The 23,815-nt window shown below is 48.3% G+C and overlaps 1 protein-coding gene across 1 annotated transcript; it reads right to left on the bottom strand.

The window, feature by feature from the left end:
- Positions 1–2,592: 2,592 nt before the first annotated feature.
- PNOC (prepronociceptin) lies at positions 2,593–21,950 on the bottom strand. The gene is made up of 4 exons (XM_088162600.1): positions 21,874–21,950; positions 16,848–16,978; positions 8,399–8,738; positions 2,593–4,463 (listed from the first exon to the last, which is right to left on the bottom strand). Exons 2-4 carry the CDS (start codon positions 16,965–16,967, stop codon positions 4,423–4,425), a joined length of 501 nt encoding a protein of 166 aa, XP_088018726.1. The 5' UTR covers positions 16,968–16,978; positions 21,874–21,950; the 3' UTR covers positions 2,593–4,422.
- Between the last annotated feature and the right edge of the window lie 1,865 nt (positions 21,951–23,815).

Genomic DNA, 23,815 nt, shown 5'->3' with positions numbered 1-23,815 from the left:
TCCTCTGGAATTCCCAAATCCCATGGTTCCAACCTGTCTGAATCCAATCCCTCTGGAATTCCAAATCCCATGGATCCAGTCTATCCTGATCCCTCCAAAATTCCCAAATCCCATTGATCCCCCCACCCATCCCAATCCCATGGATCCAACCTGTCCTGATCCCTCTGGAATTCCCAAATCCCACAGATCCAACCTGCCTCAATCCCTCCAGAATTCCCAATCCATGGATCCCACCCATCCCAATCCCATTGATCCAACCTGTCTGAATCCAATCCCTCTGGAATTCCCAAATCCCACAGATCCAACCTGCCCCAGTCCCTCTGGAATTCCCAAATCCCATGGATCCCCATCTATCCTGATCCCTCTGGAATTCCCAAATCCCATGGATCTGACTTGTCCCAATCCCATGGATCTGATCTGTCTGAATCCAGTCCCTCTGGAATTCCCAAATCCCATGGATCCAACCCATCCCAGTCCCTCTGGAATTCCCAAATCCTGTGGATTTGACTTGAGGTCATCCCATGGATTCAACCTGTCCCAATCCCTCTGGAATTCCCAAATCCCTTGGATCTGACCTGTCCCAATCCCATGGATCCAGCCTGTCTGAATCCAATCCCTCTGGAATTCCCAAATCCTGTGGATTTGACCTGAGGTCATCCCATGGATTCAACCCATCCCAGTCCCTCTGGAATTCCCAAATCCTGTGGATTTGACCTGAGGTCATCCCATGGATTCAACCCATCCCAGTCCCTCTGGAATTCCCAAATCCCATTGATCCCACCCGTCCCAATTCCATGGATCCGACCTGTCCTGATCCCTCTGGAATTCCCAAATCCCATGGATCCAACCTGAGCCGATCCCACAGATCTAACCTGTCTGAATCCAATCCCTCTGGAATTCCCAAATCCCATGGATCCAGTCTATCCTGATCCCTCCAAAATTCCCAAATCCCATTGATCCCACCCATCCCAATCCCAAGGATCCAACCTGTCCTGATCCCTGTGGAATTCCCAAATCCCACAGATCCAACCTGCCTCAATCCCTCCAGAATTCCCAATCCCATGGATCCCACCCATCCCAATCCCATTGATCCAACCTGTCTGAATCCAATCCCTCTGGAATTCCCAAATCCCACAGATCCAACCTGCCCCAGTCCCTCTGGAATTCCTAAATCCCTTGGATCTGACCTGTCCCAATCCCTCTGGAATTCCCAAATCCCGTGGATCTGACTTGTCCCAATCCCATGGATCTGATCTGTCTGAATCCAATCCCTCTGGAATTCCCAAATCCCATGGATCCGACCTGTCTGAATCCAGTTCCTCTGGAATTCCCAAATCCCACCCACCCCATCCCATAAATCCAACCTCCAGGAGAATTCCATGGGAAGCAATATCCCAAAATAAAATAAATAAAATAAAATAAAATCCTGGAATTCCCAGAGCTTTAACCCAGAGCTCTCTCCTTCCATCCGAGGTTCCTTCGGAAAATTTGGGATAATTGGATGGGATTGGAATTTTTGGGAAGTGGGAAAGGGAAAAGCTTTGGAAATGCCAAATGGATGGAATTCCCAAAATTCCTGCGGGAACGGGAAGTGGAGGAATTTTATCCCAATCCTAAAACTGTAGGAATTTCCCCCCAATCCCAAAATCGTTGGAATTTTCACTTGAATTGTAGGAATTTCACCCCAGTTGTGGGAATTTTGTCCTGATTTCAGGAATTTCACCCCAATCCCAAAATCATAGGAATTTCACCTCAATCCCAAAATTGTAGAATTTGACCCCAATCCCTCAAAATTATTGGAATTCCACCCAAATCCCCAAATCGTAGGAATTTCACTCCAGATGTGGGAATTGGACCCCAATCCCAAAATTGTTGGAATTTCACCCCAATTATAGGAATTCCACCCAAATCCCAAAATTGTAGGAATTTGTCCCCAAATCCCAAAATTCTAGGATTTTCAACTCAATTGTGGGAATTCTACCCCAATCCCAAAATTATAGGATTTTGTCCCCAATCCCAAAATTGTTGGAATTTCACCCCAATCCCAAAAAAATTTGTAGGAATCCATCCCAATCCAAAATTACAGGAATTTGACCCCAAATCCCAAAATTGTAGGAATTTCACTCCAGCTGTGGGAATTGGACCCCAATCCCAAAATTGTTGGAATTTCACCCCAATTTTTGGAATTTCACCCCAATCCCAAAAATCTCCTCCCGGCATCTTCTCCCCAATTAATTTTTTTTTTTTTTTAATCACCGACCGCCCTCTTGGAAAATCTGGGAATTCCTCTTTTCCCGTTCCTAAATCCTCCCAAAAAATCCCAAATTTCCAACCGGAAAAGAACGACAAATCCAAAATAAAATCAAATAAATTAAAAAAAAAAAAAATCTTCATTTTCTCCCTCCCAAACCCTAAAAAAAAATTAATTTTTTTTTTAAAAATCCATTTTTCCCCTTTCTCCATCCCCCAATTTTTTTTTTTTTCTGGGTAAAACCCCCTAAAATCTCCCCAAAATTTTTTTTATTTTAATTTTTTTTTTTCCTAAAAAATCCATGGAATTCCCGTGGGATGGGGACAACGGGGACGCAAAGGTAGAAACCGTAAATCGATTTATTTCTCTCGATCCTTTTGCTATGTACAAGTTTAATGGAGAAATCTCTAGGAAACAAATTTTAAAAATCACAAAACCTCGGGATTTTCTTGGAATTTTTTCTTTTTTTTTTTTTTTTTTTTCCCCCCCTTCTCCCCCTCCTCTTTTGATTTTTTTTTTTCCATTTTTTTTTTTCCCCCCCCGAGAAAAAAATGGAATTATTAAAATTTTTAATTTTTTTTTTAAGAGGGGGATTTTTTTTGGTTTTTTGTTTTTTTTTTTTTTTAAACAAAGGGCGGCGCCGGGAATTGAGGTTTGGAATTTTTAAATTTTTTTTTTTTTAATTTTATTTTTTTTGGGGAATAAATCAAGAAAGAAGGAATGGATTGGGTTGGATTTTTCCTCCTGGGGAAAAAAAAAAAAATTGGGAAAATCCCATTTTTTTGGAAAAAAAAAAAAATTTATTTATTTTTTTATTTTGGGTGTGGAGCAGAGGATCCAAAATTCCAAGGAAAACGCTCGGAAAAAAAATAAAATTAAAAAAAAATTTAATAATTAAACAGGGAATTAAAATAAATGAGAATTTCCAGAATTCCGGGAGATTTTGGGAACGAATCCCACGGGAAGCCAAAAATCCCCTTTGGCCACGTTGGGAAATTCTGATTTTTGGCTTAAAAAAAAAAAAAAAAATCCGATTTTTTTCGGCCAAAATTTCCTTTTTTTTTTTTTTTTTTTTTTTATAACCTGGTAAAAATTCCTCTTTTTTTTGGGTAAAAATTCCATTTTTGTGGGTTTTTTCCCGGTAAAAATTCCAAATTTTTTTTTTTTCCCGGTAATAATTCCATTTTTTTTTTCCAGTAGAATTTCCATATTTTTTTCCCGGTAACAATTCCGTTTTTTTGGTTTCTTTTTCCCAGTAAAAATTCCAATTTTTTTGGTTTTTTCCCGATAAAAAATCAAATTTTTTTTGTTTTTTTCCCGGTAATAATTCCATTTTTTTTTCCAGTAAAATTTCCATTTTTGTTTTTCCAGGTAAAAATTCCATAATTTTTTGTGTTTTATTTTTCCCCAGCAAAACTTCCTTTTTTTTGTTGTTTTCTTCCCAGCAAAAAATTCATTTTTTTTCGTTCTTTTTCCCAGCAAAAATTCCTTTTTTTTTATTTTTTCCCAGCAAAAATTCAATTTTTTTTTCTTTTTCCCGTTAAAAATTCCATTTCTTTTTGTTTTTTTCCCGTTAATAATTCCTCTTTTTCTTTGTCTTTTTCCCAGCAAAAATTCCTTTTTTTTCTTCGTTTTTTTACCATTAAAAATTCCATTTCTTTTTGTTTTTCCCCATCAAAAATTCCATTTTTTGGTTAATTCCTTCCCGCTAAAAAAATTCCTTTTTTTTTGTTTTCTTCCCCATCAAAAATTCCAATTTTTTTCTCAATTTTTCCCCCATCAAAAATTCCATTTTTTTCCCCTTTTCCCCATCAAAAATTCCAATTTTTTTCTCAATTTTTCCCCCATCAAAAATTCCATTTTTTTCCCCTTTTCCCCAATCAAAAATTCCATTTTTTTTTTCCTTTTTCCCGCTAAAAATTCCATTTTTAATATATTATATATTATATATATATATATATATAAATTTTTTTTTTTTTTTGGCGTCGCTGGCGGGACTCGTCGGCTCCGGGCTGAAATGAGAGAAATTTGAATTTTGGAGATTTTTGGGGGTTTTTTTGTTTTTTTGTGGTTTTTTTTTTTGTTGCGGTTCTGGAGGGAGGGAGGACACAGCAGCAGCAGCAGCAGGAGGAGAAATTCAGGAATTCTGGAATTCTGGAATTCGGGAATTTTTATTTTTGCCTCTGCCGGGCTGGGAAGCGGCGCCGGAACGCTACAAAAAAAATACAAAATAAAATGGGGAAAAGAAAGGGGGGAAAATTTAAAAAAAAAAATGGAAAATGTGGTGGGGAAATAAAAGTGGAGTGGAGGGAAATGAAATGAAATGAAATGAAATAAAATAAAATGAAATAAAATAAAATAAAATAAAATAAAAAAAAATATGTAAAATAAAGTGAAATAAAGTGAAATAAATAAAGTGAAATGAAATAAAATAAAATGAAATAAATATGTAAAATAAAGTGAAATAAAGTGAAATAAATAAAGTGAAATAAAGTGAAATAAAATGAAATAAATATGTAAAATAAAGTGAAATAAAGAGAAATAAATTAAAATGAAATGAAATAAATATGTAAAATAAAGTGAAATAAAGTGAAATGAAATAAAATAAAATGGAAGTAAAATAAAGTGAAATAAAATGAAATAAAGTAAAATAAAGTGAAATGACGTGAAATAAAATAAAATAAAATAAATAAAGTAAAATACGGTGAAATGAAGTGAAATAAAATAAAATGAAATAAATAAAGTGAAATAAAGTGAAATAAAATAAAATAAAATAAAATAAATAAAGTGAAATAAAATAAAATAAAGTAAAATAAAGTGAAATAAAGTGAAATAAAATAAAATGAAGTAAAATAAAGTAAAATAAAAAAGCAAAACAAAATAAAAGGAAAAAAAAATGAAGTAAAATGAAGTAAAATAAAAAAGAAAAATTAAAGGAAAAAAATAAAATGAAATAAATTGAAGTAAAATAAAAAAGTAAAATTAAAAAATAAAATGAAGTAAAATAAAGTAAAATAAAATAACGTAAAAAAGTAAAATAAAGTGAAATAAAAAAGTAAAATAAAAGTAAGATAAAAAGTAAAATAAAGTAAAATGAAATAAAGTTAAAAATGTAAAAGAAAATAAAAATAAAAAATAAAATAAAGGGGGGGAAGTGGAGGAAAGAAAGGGGAAAAAAATTTTAAAATGGAAGAAAATGAGAGGAAAGAAAAGGGAAAAAATAAAAATAAATGGAAATAAAATGGAGGAAAAAAAGGTGAAAATTTTATTAAAAAATAAGAAATAAAATGGAGAAAGAAAAGGAAAAAAAGGGAAAAAATAGAGAAAAGAAAGAGGAAAATGGGAAATAAAATAGAGAAATGAAAGGGGGAAAAATTAAAAAAATTAAAAATAAAATGGAGAAAATGAAAGGGAAAAATAAGGAAAAAAAGGGAATAAATTGGAGGAAAGAAGGGGGAAAAAATTAAAAATACAAAATAAAATAAAGGGAAAAAAAATTAAAAATGGAGGAAAAATGGGAAGAAATAAAATACAAAATAAAGTCGAGGAAAGGGGAAAATTTAAAAAAAAAAAAATACAAAATAAAAGAGAGAAAAGAAAGGGAAAAAATTTTAAAAATACAGAATAAAACAGAGAAAAGAAATGAAAAATTTTTCTTAAAAAATACAAAATAAAATGGAGGCAAGAAAGGGAAAATTTTTTATAAAAATACAGAATAAAATGGAGAAAAAAATGAAAATTTTTTTTAAAAATGCAAAATAAAATGGAGGAAAAAAAGGAAAAAAATTTGTAAAAAATCAAAATAAAATGGAGGAAAAAAGGGAAAAAAATTTAAAAAGGAATAAAAGAAAAAAATGTTGAAATGAGGGGGAAAAAAAGGGAAAAAAAAGGGGAAATAAAGAATTTTAAAAAAAAAATTAAAAAAGAAAAACCCAAATCAGCTGAGCCGGGAGCGGAATCTCGATCCCGGAATTTTGGGAAATTCCACCCGAGAAGAAAATAAAAAAAAAAAAAAAAAAAAAAGGAAAAATTTTTTAAAAAATTAAAATTTAATTTAATTAATTATTTAAAAAAAAAAAAAAAAAAAAAAGGAAAAAAATTCCCGTGGGAATGGAGCGTTCTGGGCAGCAAATGGTTAAAAATTTTAATTAATTTGGGGTTTTTTAATTTCCTTTAATTTTATTTTTCTTTATTTTCATTTATTTTCCCTTTCATTTATTTAATTATTTATTCTATTTGAATGCATTTTAATTTTTAATAAATTTTGTTAAAAAATTTAATTCCATTTCATTTAAATTTATTTGAACTTATTTATTTCAATCTTTTATTTCATTTTTTTAAACTTCTTTTAAATAATTAAATTTTAAATAATTAGTTAAATTTAAATTTAAATAATTTAAATTTTAAATAATCTGTCTTTTATTTCTTTTATAGAATTTTTTTTTAATTCCTTTTAAATCTTTTTAAATTCTTAAATATTTTTGCATTTTTTAAATATTTTTGGAATTTTTAAATCTTTTTGAAATTCTTAAATATTTTTAAAATTTAATCTTAATTTCTTTGGAATATTCTTGAAATCTGTTTTTTTATTCCTTTTCAATATTTGTGAAATTTAATCTTCATTTTAAACATTTTTTGGAAATTTATTCTTTATTCCTTTGAAAAGATTTTTGACATTTTTATTTCTTTGCAATATTTTAAAATCATTTATTCCTCATTTCTGTTAAAATGGTTTTGCTTCGTTTTTTTATTTCATTTCAATATTTTTAAATTGAAATGATTTGATTTTCACGCACTGAAATTACAATTTTTTCATTTATTTCCTTCTTTATTTGATTTTTTTTTATTATTTTATTTTATTTTAAATCTCCCGGGAGCTTTATCATTTATTTTATTTTTTAATTATAATTATTAATTAAAAAAACCAAACTCATTATTTCGAACGTTTCCCTTTGTTTCGTTGGAATTTGGATTTTTTTAATTTAATTTTTTTTTTTTATTTCCTGATTTTTGTTTTATCTGGGGGGAACCAACCCAGGACGTGGGGAGTGACCTCGAGGGGACACCGGGGGGGGACACCAAAGTGACACCAAAGTGACACCAAAGTGACCCAAGGGTGACCCTAAAGTGACACCAGGGGTGACACCAAAGTGACACCAGGGGGGACCCAAAGGTGCCACCAAAGTCACCCAAGGGTGACCCTAAAGTGACACCGGGGGGGACCCAAAGGTGACCCCAAGGGTGACACCAAAGTGACACCAAAGGTGACACCGGGGGGACACCAAGAGTGACCCAAAGGTGACACCAAAGTGACACTAAAGGGGACACCAAAGGTGACACCAAGGGTGACACCAAAATGACACCAAAGTGACACCAAGGGTGACCTCAAAGGTGACCCCAAGGGTGACCCCAAGGGTGACCCCAAAGTGACACCGGGGGGACACCAAGGGTGATCTCAAAGGTGACCCCAAGGGTGTCACCAAAAGGGGAACCATGGGTGACCCAAAGGTGACACCAGGGGTGACGCCAAAGGTGACCTCAAAGGGTGACCCCGAAGGTGACACCAGGGGTGACACCAAAGGTGACCTTGAGGGTCACCCCAAAGGCGACTTTGAAAGGGTTGACCTGAGGGTGACCTCAAAGGTGACACCAATGGCAACCTCGAGGGTGACCCCAAAGGTGACACCAAGGGTGACCCCAACAGGTGACCCCAAGGGTGCCCCCACAGGTGACACAAAAGGTGACCTCAAAGGGTGACCCTGAAGGTGACACCAGGGGTGACACCAACGGCAACCCCAACAAGTGACCCAACAGGTGACCCCAAAGGCGACCCCACAGGTGACCCCAAAGGTGTCCCCGAGCTGTCCCCAAGGGTGTCCCCCAGGTGTCCCCTCCCTCCCCCCCTGTCCCTCCCTGGCGCCGTCTCTCTCCCGCGGCCGCCCCGTTGGATTTTGGCACCCCCGGCACGTGGCGGCCTCTGACCCGCACGGGGATTATTTTTTTTTTTTTTTAATAATTTTTTTTTCCCGTTTTTCGTGGGTTTTTTGTGGGGGGGAATATTTTTTTTTTGTTTGTTTGTTTTTGTTTGTTTTTTTTTTGTTTAGATCTCGTTGTTGTGGCCGGCTCCGGCGCCCGGGCCGTACTCACTGGAGCGCGGCGCCATGCCCAGGTACTGCTTCAGGAACTCGCTAAACCTCTTCTGGTTGTTCCACTTCCGCGCCGATTTGCGCACCCCGATGAAGCCCCCGTACCTCTTCTGCACCCCCTTGGCCGCCCGGCCCTCTCCCAGCCGCCTCCAAATGTCCTCCTCCTCCTCTTCCTCTTCCTCCCGGCCACGTTTGGGGAAGGCTCCGGGCGCGGCCGGCTCGCTCGCCGCTCGGCCTTGCGCGGACGGGTGGCGAGGTCGCGGCGCGCTTCGGCCGCTGGCCGCGCACAGCTCCCAGGTGGCCCTGGGGACGGCTTGGCCTTCGCACTCCAGGACGCAGATCTGTGGGGCGAATGGGGAGGGGGAGAGGGGTCAGGGGTGGGGGAATGGGTGGGGTGGCCCAAGGGATTTGGGTGCTTCTGGTTTTATTGCGACAGGCCCAGCACGGGAGGAGCTGTGGGGTGTGCGGGGTTCTCCTGGTCTCATGGTGGGAGGTGTCTCCGCTCCATTCCCACCCCATTGCTGCCCCACTGCTGCTCCATTCCCACCCCATTGCAGCTCCATTCCCACCCCATTGCAGCTCCATTGCAGTTCTGTTCCCACCCCATTGCAGCTCCATTCCCACCCCATTGCAGCCCCATTGCAGCTCCATTCCCACCCCATTGCTACCCCACTGCTGCTCCATTCCCACCCCATTGCAGCTCCAATCCAACTCCATTCCCACCCCATTGCTACCCCACTGCTGCTCCATTCCCACCCCATTGCAGCTCCAATCCAACTCCATTCCCACCCCATTGCAGCCCCATTCCCGCCCCATTGCAGCTCCAATCCAACTCCATTCCCACCCCATTCCAGCCCCATTGCAGTCCCATTCCCACCCCATTGCAGCCTCATTCCAACTCCATTCCCACCCCATTCCAGCACCATTCCTGCCCCATTCCAACTCCATTGCAGCCCCATTCCAGCCCCATTCCCGCCCCATTCCATAGCTCCCAGAGGGCTCAGGGTGGGGGAGATGCTCAGCATCGCTCCCCAGTCTTCCCCAGAGCTCCCCATGGAATTCCACGCTCCCGCTCCGCCGTTCCGAGCTCTGCCGGGTCCTGGAGCCCCAAAATCATCGAGTGTGAGATGGTGGAAGGGATGGAGGTGGGATAAGATGGTGGAGCTGGGACAGGGTGGAGGTGGGATGGGCTGGCAGAGGTGGGATGGGACGGGATGGGATGGGAGTGGGACGGGATGGAGATGGGTGGGATGGTGGAGCTGGGACAGGATGATGGTGAGAAGGGACAGTGGAGGTGGAATGGGACCTCTGACCCATTCCAATGGTGGAGGTGGGACAGTGGAGCTGGGACAGGCTGGTGGAGCTGGGTGGGACAGTGGAGCTGGGACAGGCTGGTGGAGCTGGGTGGGACAGTGGAGCTGGGACAGGATGGTGGAGCTGGGACAGGATGGTGGAGCTGGGTGGGACAGTGGAGCTGGGACAGGATGGGCTGGTGGAGGTGCGATGGCACAGGTGTGATGGGGTAGAGGTGGGACAGAGACAGTGGAGGTAGGACAGGCTGGTGGAGCTGGGTGGGACAGTGGAGGTGAGATGGGCTGGTGAAGCTGGGGTGAGATGGCAGAGGTGGGACAGGGACACCATGGAGGTGGGACAGGGACAGTGGAGGTGGGACGGGGACAGTGGAGGTGGGACAGGGACACCATGGAGGTGGGACAGGGACACCATAGAGGGGGGACAGGGACACTATGGAGGTGGGACAGGGACACCGTGGAGGTGGGACGGGGACAGTGGAGGTGGGACAGGGATGGTGGAGGTGGGACGGGGACAGTGGAGGTGGGACGGGACACCATGGAGGTGGGACGGGACACCATGGAGGTGGGACAGGGACAGTGGAGGTGGGACAGGGATGGTGGAGGTGGGACAGGGATGGTGGAGGTGGGACAGAACCTCTGGCCCATTCCCATGGCAGCTCCTGGTGCCTGGAGCTGCTCCTCCCCAGGGCCAGAACTCTGCTCTTCCCGAGGTTTCTCCAGCTGGGAATGTTCCTCTGGAGAGCAGCAGAGCCCTGGGGGGTCCCACCAGCCCTCCCAGCTCTGCAGCATCTGCTGAGCTCCTCCTGAGGAAGCCCTGACCCATCTGGGATTGTCCTCGAGGATGTCACGGCCACCAGGAGGAAGATCAAGCCCAGAAATCCACACTGGCTGCTCCCAGTGACCTTCCCGTCCTGCACACCTCCAGCACAGCTCCACGGGATGGAGATGGAGATGGAGGAGATGGTGGAGGTGATGGAGGTGGAGGAGATGGAGAGGGAGGCAGAGGTGGAGAGGAGATGGAGATGGAGATGATGGTGGAGATGGAGGTGAGGTGATGGTGGAGATGGAGATGAGATGGTGGTGGAGATGATGGTGGAGATGGAGATGATGGTGGAGATGGAGATGATGGTGGAGATGGAGAGGAGATGATGGTGAGATGATGGTGGAGATGGAGATGAGATGATGGTGGAGATGGAGATGAGATGATGGTGGAGATGGAGGTGATGGTGGAGATGGAGATGATGGTGGAGATGGAGGTGATGGTGGAGATGGAGATGATGGTGGAGATGGAGATGATGGTGGAGATGGAGATGATGGTGGAGATGGAGGTGAGGTGATGGTGGAGATGATGGTGGAGATGGAGATGATGGTGGAGATGGAGATGAGATGGTGGTGGAGATGATGGTGGAGATGGAGATGATGGTGGAGATGGAGATGAGATGGTGGTGGAGATGATGGTGGAGATGGAGATGATGGTGGAGATGGAGAGGAGATGATGGTGAGATGATGGTGGAGATGGAGATGAGATGATGATGGAGATGGAGGTGATGGTGGAGATGGAGATGATGGTGGAGATGGAGATGATGGTGGAGATGATGGTGGAGATGATGGTGGAGATGGAGATGGAGATGGAGAGGGAGGTGATGGAGCACAGAGCATCTCCATGACCTCCAAGGATTCACGGAAGCTCCCCAGATCCTCTTCCCTCCAGGCAGGCAGGACCTGCAGCTCCTGCAGCCCCCGGGCACGGCCACTCCCCGCGTGTCCCTTTGTCACCGGTGTCACCGTGGGCTCCCGCGGGTTCATCCCATCACAGTCGTGTCCCGTCCCTTTCCAAGCCAGACACGGCCCCAGCTCTGCTCTGGGGTTTTGGTGCCACCAAACCCATCCAGAAGAAAACCATGGAAGAGCCAAACTCCATAAACACCAGAAGGAGCCTTCTGGAAGGCCCAGCAGGGAAGGGTTGTCCCCCTGCAGGTGACCCTAAAATCCCTTTTTAAAATCCCTTTTTAATCCTTTTTTCCCCTCAAACCACCCCATTCTTCACAAATGGGGTCGTCCTTCTTTAAACTCTTCCAGGAATCCTGGATTCATTCCTGGAAATGCACCAGAAGCTCCTTTTTTTTTTTTGGGCACCTAAATCCAAGGAATTCCCACAGGATGGAGAACATCCAGGGGGGTCTCATGGCCACCTGCTGGCCCCTAAATGTCTCTTTTTGGCCACCAGTGGCCACTCGGGGCTGCCCTTCCATCAGTTCCCCCCATCCCTGAGGGCTCATCCGGCAAATCCCCAAAAATCGGGAGAATCGTCCCCGAGCGAGGCGGCGCCGAGGAATTTTGGGATCACCCCGGAGCTGAGGCCCTCCCTTGGCATCTCCAAATTTTTGGGAGGGTCTGGATCCCATGAGGTGACAGCTCCCAGGACATCCCGGGCTCCTGGGTCACCGGGCTGTGGTGCCGGTTCTGCCGGAATCGGATCCAGTTCCCGGATCGGGAATTCTTGGTTGGAACAACACCCAAAGCTCCTCCATGTCCAGAACCCCCTGGGGATCTTCCTGATCTTTGCTTGGTGGCCTTGGTGGCCTCGGGGACAGGGACAGGGGTGACTGACCCACATCTCGAAGAGCAGCGGGTCCCCGTCCTTCCCTGGCCCCCGAAATTCCAGGGATTTCCGTGGAGCCGGCGGGAATTCCTTGGACGTCGCTTTGGGAACGGTGGGAGGCCCAAGTCTCACCAGGAGACTCCAAACCAAGCCTCAGGAGACCCCAAATGCCACCAGGAGACCCCAGATGCCACCAGGAGACCCCAAATCCCACCAGGAGACCCTAAATGCCATCAGGAGACCCCAGATGCCACCAGGAGGCTCCTTCCAGTCCAAACTGAGTCCAGGAATCCCCAAATCCCACCAGGAGACCCCAAATCCCACCAGGAGACCCCAAATGCCACCAGGAGAATCCTTCAAGCCCAAACCGACTTCAGGAGACCCCAAAAGTCTCACCAGGAGGCTCCTTCCAGTCCAAACCAAGTCCAGGAGACCCCAAAACCATCAGGAGACCCCAGATGTCACCAGGAGGCTCCTTCCAGTCCAAATCGAACCTCAGGAGACCCCAGATCCCGCCAGGAGACCCCAAATCCACCAGGAGACCCCAAATCCCACCAGGAGACCCCAAATCCCATCAGGAGGCTCCTTCCAGTCCAAACTGAGTCTCAGGAAACCCCAAATTCCACCGGGAGACCCCAAATCCCACCAGGAGACCCCAAATCCCATCAGGTGGCTCCTTCCAGTCCAAATCGAACCTCAGGAGACCCCAGATCCCGCCAGGAGACCCCAAATCCACCAGGAGACTCCTTCCAGTCCAAACTGAAGCTCAGGTGACCCCAAATCCCACCAGGAGACCCCAAATCCCATCAGGTGGCTCCTTCCAGTCCAAATCGAACCTCAGGAGACCCCAGATCCCACCAGGAGATCCCAAATCCCACCAGGAGATCCCAAATCCACCAGGAGACCCCAAATCCCACCAGGAGACCCCAAATCCCATCAGGTGGCTCCTTCCAGTCCAAATCGAACCTCAGGAGACCCCAGATCCCGCCAGGAGACCCCAAATCCCACCAGGAGACCCCAAATGCCATCAGGTGGCTCCTTCCAGTCCAAACTGAAGCTCAGGTGACCCCAAATCCCACCAGGAGATCCCAAATCCCACCAGGAGACCCCAGATCCTGCCAGAAGACCCCAAATCCCACCAGGAGACCCCAAATGCCATCAGGAGGCTCCTTCCAGTCCAAACTGAAGCTCAGGTGACCCCAAATCCCACCAGGAGATCCCAAATCCCACCAGGAGACCCCAAATGCCACCAGGAGACCCCTTCTAGTCCAAACTGAACCTCAGGAAACCCCAAATCCCACCAGGAGACCCCAAATCCCACCAGGAGACCCCAAATCCCATCAGGTGGCTCCTTCCAGTCCAAATCGAACCTCAGGAGACCCCAGATCCCGCCAGGAGACCCCAAATCCACCAGGAGACTCCTTCCAGTCCAAACTGAAGCTCAGGTGACCCCAAATCCCACCAGGAGACCCCAAATCCCATCAGGTGGCTCCTTCCAGTCCAAATCGAACCTCAGGAGACCCCAGATCCCACCAGGAGATCCCAAATCCCACCAGGAGATCCCAAATCCACCAGGAGACCCCAAATCCCACCAGGAGACCCCAAATCCCATCAGGTGGCTCCTTCCAGTCCAAATCGAACCTCAGGAGACCCCAGATCCCGCCAGGAGACCCCAAATCCCACCAGGAGACCCCAAATGCCATCAGGTGGCTCCTTCCAGTCCAAACTGAAGCTCAGGTGACCCCAAATCCCACCAGGAGATCCCAAATCCCACCAGGAGACCCCAGATCCTGCCAGAAGACCCCAAATCCCACCAGGAGACCCCAAATGCCATCAGGAGGCTCCTTCCAGTCCAAACTGAAGCTCAGGTGACCCCAAATCCCACCAGGAGACCCCAAATCCACCAGGAGACCCCAAATCCCACCAGGAGACTCCTTCCAGTCCAAACTGAAGCTCAGGTGACCCCAAATGCCACCAGGAGACCCCAAATCCCAAGGTTCTGGTTGGAGCTGCAGGAACGGGGGATCCCAAATTGGTTCTGGTGCCTTCAACACTTTGGGGCTGAACCTGAGTGGTGGCACCTCAAAATTTTGGGGTGGCTCCAGCATCTTCTGGAAGTTTTGGGGTTTTTTTGGGGGATATTTCCCAAGCCTGGGGGGCTCCCAAGCCTGGGGGCTCCTTTTGGGAACGGGGACGTGTCCACTCAATGGGATTTATTATCCCAAATAAAGAAGTGTCCCTTTATTTGGGATCCCAAAAAAAATGGGGAAGGTGATGGAAAAATCCCCTGGGAACGCCGGGACACGGCTCAACCGAGGGGGGAAAAAAAAAATCCAGGATTTAGGAGCTGGAAAAAACCCAAATTCTGGTTTTAGGGCTCTTCCCATCCCAAAGTGAGAGCCAGAGGAGCTGTGGGGTCTCCGAGCCCGTCCCACCCTGCCAGGGCTCCCAGAGGGGTTTTGGGGTTGGGATGGGAGGTGGGGGTGTTTGTTTGGGGTCTTGGAGCACCCTGGGTTGGGATTTTAAACCCAGGGTTTGGGATTTTAAACCCTAGGCTTGGGATTTTAAACCGGGTTTGGGATCTTGACCCCGATTTGGGGCCATCCTGATTTGGGATTTTCACCCCGATTTGGGATTATCACCTCGATTTGGGATTTTCACCTGCCCTCAGGACCATCCTGGTTTGGGATCTTCACCCCTTGACCCTGATTTGGGATCTTGACCCTCCCTTGGGAAGATCCTGGTTTGGGATTTTAACTCTGATTTGGGATCTTCACCCCAATTTGGGATTTTCACCTGCCCTCAGGACCATCCTGGTGCCCATTCAGGACCATCCTGGATGTCCCCAGCACCCAATTTGGGATCTTGACTCTGATTTGGGATCTTCACCCTGATTTGGGACCATCCTGATTTGGGATTTTCACTCTGATTTGGGATCTTCACCCTCCCTCGGGACCATCCCGGTGCCAATTCAGGACCATCCTGGATGTCCCCAGGGACCCAATTTGGGATTTTCACCCCGGTTTGGGACCATCCTGATTTGGGATTTTCACTCTGATTTGGGATCCTCACCTTCCCTCAGAACCATCCCGGTGCCCGCCCAGGAGTGACAGTGACAGCAGGTGGCACTGTCCCCTCAAATGTCCCCGAATGTCCCCAGACCCCAGCAGAGGGAAAAGGGCGCCCAGAGACCCCTGGGGACAAGGGACAGGGACAGGGGTGGTGGCACTCAGGGTGACCAGACCCCCCCCAGGTGTGGGGACAGGGGACAGGGGTGGTGGCACTGAGGATGGCCTGAGACCCCTGGGTGTGGGGACAGGGGACAGGGGTGGCACTCATGGTGCCCAGAGCCCCCTGGGGACAAGGGACAAAGGACAAGGGATGGTGGCACTCAGGATGTCCCCCAGATAGAATGAAAAGGGCACCCAGAGCCCCCTGGGGACAAGGGACATGAGTGGCACTCACAATGTCCCCCAGACCCCCCCAGGTGTGGGGACAAGGGACAGGGGTGGTGGCACTGACGATGCCCAGAGCCCCCCAGGTGTGGGGACAAGGGACAGGGATGGCACTCATGGTGCCCAGAGTCCTTGGGGACAAGGGACAGGGATGGTGGCACTCAGGATGTCCCCCAGCAGAGGGAAAAGGGCACCCAGAGCCCCCTGGGGACAGGGGTGGTGGCACTCGGGATGCCCAGAACCCCCTGGGGACAAGGGACAGGGGTGGTGGCACTCACAATGTCCCCCAGACCCCCCCAGCTGTGTGGACAAGGGACAGGGGTGGTGGCACTTGCGATGCCCAGAGCCCCTTGGGGACAAGTGACATGAGACAGTGGTGGCACTTATGATGCCCATAGGCCCCTGGGGACAAGGGACAGGGATGGTGGCACTCACAATGTCCCCCAGATCCCCCCGGGTGTGGGGACAGGGGCCAGGGTCGGTGTCACTCAGGATGCCCAGAGCCCCCAGGTGTGGGGACAAGGGACAGGGGTGGTGTCACTCAGGATGCCCAGATCCCCCAGGTGTGGTGACAAGGGCCAGGGTCGGTGTCACTCAGGATGCCCAGATCCCCCCAGGTGTGGTGACAGGGGACAGGGATGGTGGCACTGACGATGCCCAGACCCCCCAGGTGTGGGGACAAAGGCCAGGGTCGGTGTCACTCAGGATGCCCAGAGCCCCCAGGTGTGGTGACAGGGGACAGGGATGGTGTCACTCAGGATGCCCAGAGCCCCCCAGGTGTGGTGACAAGGGACAGGGGTGGTGTCACTCAGGATGCCCAGACCCCCAGGTGTGGGGACAAAGGCCAGGGTCGGTGTCACTCAGGATGCCCAGACCCCCAGGTGTGGTGACAAGGGACAGGGTCGGTGTCACTCAGGATGCCCAGAGCCCCCAGGTGTGGGGACAGGGACCAGGGTCGGTGTCACTCAGGATGCCCAGACCCCCCAGGTGTGGTGACAAGGGACAGGGTCGATGTCACTCAGGATGCCCAGACCCCCAGGTGTGGTGACAGGGGACAGGGTCCAGGGTGTTGTCACTCACGAGGACGTCGAAGCTGTCGCGGTAGAGCAGGCGGTCGCAGTGCGCGCAGTCGTCCCGGCAGTCGCCGCGGGCGCGGGCGCAGAGGCAGAGCAGGAGCAGATCCCAGAGCACGGCCCTCATGGCGGCAGCGCCTGCGGGGACAGCGCCATCAGCATCCGCGGGAAAACCGGGAAAAACGGGGGGGGGAAAAACGGGGGGGAAAAACGGGGGGGAAAAAACGGGGGGGGAAAAACGGGGGGGGAAAAACGGGGGGAAAAACGGGGGGGGAAAAACGGGGGGGGAAAAACGGGGGGGAAAAAACGGGGGGGGAAAAACGGGGGGGGAAAAACGGGGGGGGAAAAACGGGGGGGAAAAACGGGGGGGGAAAAACGGGGGGGGAAAAACGGGGGGGGAAAAACGGGGGGGGAAAAACGGGGGGGGAAAAACGGGGGGGGAAAAACGGGGGGGGAAAAACGGGGGGGGAAAAACGGGGGGGGAAAACGGGGGGGGAAAAACGGGGGGGGAAAAACGGGGGGGGGAAAAACGGGGGGGAAAAAACGGGGGGGAAAAAACGGGGGGAAAACGGGGGGGGAAAAACGGGGGGGAAACACGTGAAATCCTGGGAAGAACACGTGGGACCCCAGGAAATCCCAGAAAATCCAAGAAAATCCCAGAAAAACCACGTGGGACCCCGCGAAATCCCGGGAAAAACACGTGGGACCCCGGGAAATCCCAGAAAATCCCGGGAAAACCACGTGAAACCCTGCGAAATCCCGGGAAAACCACACGAAATCCCATGAAATCTCATTAAATCCTCTAAAATCCCGTGAAATTCCACTAAACCCCACAAAACCCCAGAAAAAACCATGTGAAATCCCGGAAAAAACACATGAAATCCTGGAAAATCCCACAGAATCTCGGAAAAACCACATGAAATCCTAAAAAATCCCGGAAAAAACCCGTGAAACCCCGCGAAATCCCGGGAAAACCACGTGGGACCCCGGGAAAAATCCCACAAAATCCCGATAAAATCACGTGGAACACCACAAAAACCACGTGAAATCCCAGAACAACCGCGTGAAACTCCAGAAAAAAACACGTGAAATCCCGGAAAATCCTGAAAAATCCCATGGAAACCCTGCAAAATCCCGGAAAAAACACGTGGAACACCGGAAAAAAACACGTGGAATCCCGGAAAAAAAAAAACACGTGGAATCCCGGGAAAAAAACACGTGGAATCCCGGAAAAAAAAACACGTGAAAACCACGTGAAATCCTGGGAAAAACCACGTGAAAAACACGTGGAACCCACAAAATCCCGGGAAAAAACATGTGGAATTCCAGAAAAACCACGTGAAACCCCCGAAAAACCCCCAAAACCCATGTGAAATCCTACAAAATCCCGGAAAAGCCACGTGCAATCCCACAAAATCCTGGAAAAAAAACCACGTGAAATCCTGGAAAATCCCACTAAATCCCATTAAATGCTGCACAAAATCCTGCTGGATTCCATAAAATCCCACAAAATCCGGTGAAACCCCAACGAAACCCTGCAAAATCCCACGAAATCCCATGAAATCCTGTAAAATCCCACGAAATCCTGTAAAATCCCACAAAACCTTGCAAAATCCCGCAAAATCCCACAAAATCGGGCAAACCCGGATGGTCCCTGCCCGAATTATCCCACTGGGAAAAGGAGCCGATCCCAAATGGAGCCCGTGTGATTTTTCTGGGATTCTCCTGGCACAGGTCCCGAGCAGGGTTTATTTAATTTAATTTATCATTTTAATTATTATTTAATTTATTATTTAATTTATTATTTTTATTTATTAATTAATTTAGTGGTGGGGCTGGGCACGTTCCCGACACTTCCCAGAGCAGGACAATTCCAGCAATCCCCAATTCCTGCTCCAGGCTGGTTTTGGGGACCTGCCACCCCCCCCGTCCCCAATCCCTGTCCCTCTGTCCCTCTGTCCCTGTCCTGGCAGGGTCCGGTCGTTGAAGCCAGCAGGGATTGGTGGGATCCGAGCCCGATTCCCACGTAAATCCCACAAAATTCCTACAAAACTCCCACGGAAATCCCACAAAATTCCTACAAAATTCCCATGGAAATCCCACGGAAATCCCACAGAATTCCGGGTTCCAGCTGGCTCGGCCAACGGGTTCAGGGGACAATTAAAGGACCTGGCAGAAGTGACAGAAAGGGACAGAGATGGGGATGTGGCACCGGGTTAGGGGACAAACGAATGACCTGGCAGAAGTGACAAGAGAGGGACAAAGATGAGGATGTGACACCGGGATTTTGAGACACTGAAGGGACCGGACAGAGGTGACAGAGAGGGACAGGATGGGGATGTGGCACCGGGATTTTGGGACAATGAAGGGGACCAGAGGTGACAGAGATGGGGATGTGGCACCGGGTTAGGGGACAATGAAGGGACCAGAAATGGGGACAGGATCTTTTGGGGCAATTCAAGGACCAGACAGAGGTGACAGAGGTGAGGATGTGGCACAAGGTAAGGGGACAATCAAATGACCTGGCAGAGGTGACAGAGGTGAGGATGTGGCACCAGGGTTTTGGGACAATTCAGGGACCAGACTGAGCTGACGAAGGTGACAGAGGGGGGGACAGAGATGGGGATGTGACACCGGGATTTTGGGACAATTCAGGGACCAGACAGAGGTGACAAAGATGGGGATGTGGCACCGGGTTAAGGGACGATTAAAGGACCAGACAGAGGTGTCAAAGATGGACAGAGATGGGGATGTGGCACCAGGATTTTGGGACAGTGAAGGGACCAGGCAGAGGTGACAGATCTGAGGATGTGGCACCGGGTTAGGGGACAATTAAAGGACCAGACAGAAGTGACAGAAAGGGACAGGATGGGGATGTGGCACCGGGATCTTGGGACAATTCAGGGACCAGACAGAGGTGACAGAGGTGGGGATGTGACACGGGTTAGGGGGACATTTCAGGACCAGAGATGGATGGGGACAGATTTTTGGGACAATTCAAGGACCGGGCAGAGGTGACAGAGATGGGGATGTGACACCGGGGTTAGGGGACAATTGAAGGACCTGGCAGAAGTGACAAGAGAGGGACAGGATGGGGATGTGGCACCGGGATTTTGGGACAATTCAGGGACCAAACAGAGGTGACAGCGATGCAGATGTGGCACCGGGTTAGGGGACAATCAAATGACCCGGCAGAAGTGACAGAGATGAGGACGTGGCACCGGGATTTTGGGACAATGAAGAGACCAGAGGTGACAGAGATGGAGATGTGGCACCGGGTTAGGGGACAATGAGGGGGACCAGACAGAGGTGACAAAAATGGACAGGATGGGGATGTGGCACCAGGATTTTGGGACAATTCAAGGACCAGACTGAGCTGACGAAGGTGACAGAGGTGACAAAGATGGGATGTGGCACCGGGTTAGGGGACAATGAAGGGACCAGACAGAGGTGGCACCAGGATTTTGGGACAATGAGGGGGACCAGGCAGAGGTGACAGAGAGGGACGGGATGGGGATGTGGCCCCAGGTTAGGGGACAATCAAATGACCCGGCAGAAGATGACAGAGATGGGGATGTGGCACCGGCATTTTGGAAAATGAGGGGACCAGACAGAGGTGACAAAGAGGGACAGGATGTGACACCGGGTTAGGGGACAATGAAGGGGGACCAGAGAGAGGTGACAGAGATGCAGATGTGACACCGGGTTAGGGGACAATCAAATGACCCGGCAGAAGTGACAAGAGAAGGGACAGAGATGGGGATGTGGCACCGGGTTAGGGGACATTTCAGGGACCAGACAGAAGTGACAGAGAGGGACAGAGATGAGGACGTGGCACCAGGATCTTGGGACAACTCAGGGACCGGACAGAGGTGACAGAGATGGAGATGTGGCACCAGGATTTTGGGACAATGAGGGGGACCAGGCAGAGGTGACAGATCTGAGGATGTGGCACCGGGTTAGGGGACAATGAAGCGACCAGACAGAGGTGAAAGAGAGGGACAGGATGGGGATGTGGCACCGGGACTTTGGGACAATTCAGGGACCGGAGTTCCCATTCAAGGAGTGGGCAGAGGGGACAGAGATGGGGATGTGGCACCGGGTTAGGGGACAATGAAGGGACCAGAAATGGGGACAGGATCTTGGGACAATTCAAGGACCAGACAGAGGTGACAGAGGTGAGGATGTGGCACCAGGTAAGGGGACAATTCAGGGACCAGACTGAGCTGACGAAGGTGACAGAGAGGGGGACAGAGATGGGGATGTGACACCGGGATTTTGGGACAATTCAGGGACCAAACAGAGGTGACAGCGATGCAGATGTGGCACCGGGTTAGGGGACAATCAAATGACCCGGCAGAAGTGACAGAGATGAGGACGTGGCACCGGGATTTTGGGACAATGAGGGGGACCAGAGGTGACAGAGATGGGGATGTGACACCAGGATCTTGGGACAATTCAGCGACAGAGATGGGGATGTGGCACCGGGTTAGGGGACAATCAAATGACCTGGCAGGAGTGACAGAGATGGGGATGTGGCACCGGGTTAGGGGACAATGAAGGGACCAGAGATGGATGGGGACAGGATTTTTGGGACAATTCAAGGACCGGGCAGAGGTGACAGAGATGGGGATGTGACACCAGGATTTTGAGACAATGAGAGGGACCAGACAGAGGTGACAGAGAGGGACAGGATGGGGATGTGGCACCGGGATTTTGGGACAATTCAGGGACCGGACAGAGATGGGATGTGGCACCGGGTTAGGGGACAATTGAAGGACCAGACAGAGGTGACAGAGATGGGGATGTGACCCCAGGATTTTGTGACAATTCAGTGACCGCGCAGAGGTGACAGATCTGAGGACGTGGCACCGTTCTGGGGACATTTCAGCTCCCACAAGTGACAAAGAGTGACAGCACGGGGATGTGCCACCATCTCCGGACCCTCCCAAATTTCCCCCCCTAGCCCACCCCCCCCCCCCCCCATTTCCAGCCCCACACCCCGCCGTGTCCCTGCCTGCCATGACGGTCACCTTTTGTCGCCGGCAGGCGGGCGGTGACAATTCCCGGCTGTCACCCGCCGGAGGCTCCGGGGAAGCTGATAAGGAGCAGAATTGAGGATTAATCTCCACCGAGTCACTCCCGGCTGAGTCACAGCTCCCTGGAGAGGCCGAACCCCCCCCTCCCCCCCCGGAACCCAAAAAATCCACCCCTGTCACCCCCCCCCCATCCCCCCGGTATTGTCCCCGTGTCCCCAAGAGGCTCCGAGTCCCGTGGGAAAACTCGCTTGGGGAATCCCCCCGCCCCAAAATTCACTCAGGACCCTTTTAAGGGGTTTTTGGGTTTTTTTTTGGGGGGGTGGCAGCAGCTCTGAGCCCCTTCCTGAGTTTGCCAGCCACGAATCCATTAAAAAAATAAAATAAAATAATAAAAAAAATGCGTTTTTCCCCGTTTCCCCCAATGTTTTCCCTGATTTTTTCCCCCATTTCTCCACATTTTCCCCATTATTTCCCTCCACATCTTTTCCCCTCATTCCCTCCCCTTTTCCCCACGTTTTTTTTTCTCTCAATTATTCCCCCTTTTCCTCACTTTCTTTTCCTTCATTCTTTCCGATTTTTCCCCCATTTCCCCACATTTTTCCCCCATTTTCCCCACATTTTTCCCCATTTTCCCTATTCTTCCCCAATTTTTTCCCTATTTCCCCACATTTTTCTCCATTCTTTTCCCCCATTTCCCCACATTTCCCCAAATTTTTCCCCATTTCCCCACATTCTTTCCCCTCATTTTTTCCCCCATTTCCCCACATATTTCCCCCCATTTTTCCCCGTATCTTTTCCCTCATTCTTCTTCTTCCCTCTCCGTCTTTTTCCTCATTCTTTTCCCCACTTTTTCCCCATTCTTTCCCCATTTCCCCCCTCATTCTTTCCCCTTTCCCCCACGGTTTTTTCCCCATTTTTCCCCATTTTCCCCCTCATATTTCCCATTCTTTCCCCACATTTTTTTCCCCATTTCCCCCTCATTTTCCCCCCTCATTCTTCCCCCTTTCCCCCACGTTTTTTTCCCATTTTTTCCCCATTTTTCCCCATTTCCCCCACGGCTTTTTTTCCATTTTTCCCCATTTCCCCCTCATTCTTCCCCCTTTCCCCACGTTTTTTTTTCCCCAATTTTTCCCCATTTCCCCACATTTTTCCCTCATTCTCTCCCCTTTTTCCCCCACATTTTTTCCTCTCATTCTTCTCCTTCCCCCCCGTCTTTTTCCTCATTCTTTCCCCCACTTTTCCCCCTCATTTTCCCCATTTCCCCTCATTTTCCCCTTTTCCCCACTTTTTCCCATTTTTCCCCCATTTTCCCCTCATTTTTCCCCTCATTCTTTTCCTTTTCCCCACGGTTTTCTTACCATTTTCCCCCTCATTCTTTCCCCATTTTCCCCACTTTTTTTTTCTCCCATTTTTCACCATTTTCTCCTCATTTTTCCCCCTTTTTCCCCATTTTTCCCCCCACCTTTTTTCCCATTCTCCCTCATTCTTTCCCCATTTCCCCCCACGTTTTTCTTCCCATTTTTCCCCATTTTCTCCTCATTCTTTCCCCATTTACCCTTCATTTTCTTCCCCCATTTCCCCCCTAATTCTTTCCCCCACTTTTTTTCCCATTTCCCCCCTCATTCTTTCCCCATTTTTCCCCATTTCCCCCACGTTTTTTCCCATTTTTCCCCCATTTCCCCCTCATTCTTTCCCATTTTTCCCCTCATTTTTTCCCCCCCTTTCCCCCACGTGTTTTTTTCCTATTTTCCCCTCATTTCCCCACTTTTTGCCCCATTTTTCTCTCATTCTTTCCCCTTTTCCCCCCATTCTTTCCCCGCATTTTTTTCCCATTTTTTCCTCATTATTTCCCCATTTCTCCCTCATTCTTTCCTCTTTCCCCCATTTTTTTCCCATTCTTTCCCCATTTCCCCCTCATTTTTTTCCCCATTTTTCC

Source organism: Sturnus vulgaris, chromosome 3 (genome assembly GCF_052056855.1).
Source record: "Sturnus vulgaris isolate bStuVul1 chromosome 3, bStuVul1.hap1, whole genome shotgun sequence".
In the NCBI taxonomy this organism is placed as follows: Eukaryota; Metazoa; Chordata; class Aves; order Passeriformes; family Sturnidae; genus Sturnus; species Sturnus vulgaris.
The sequence above is the reverse complement of the archived record's forward strand: the minus strand, read 5'-3'. Positions and strand labels throughout refer to the sequence as shown.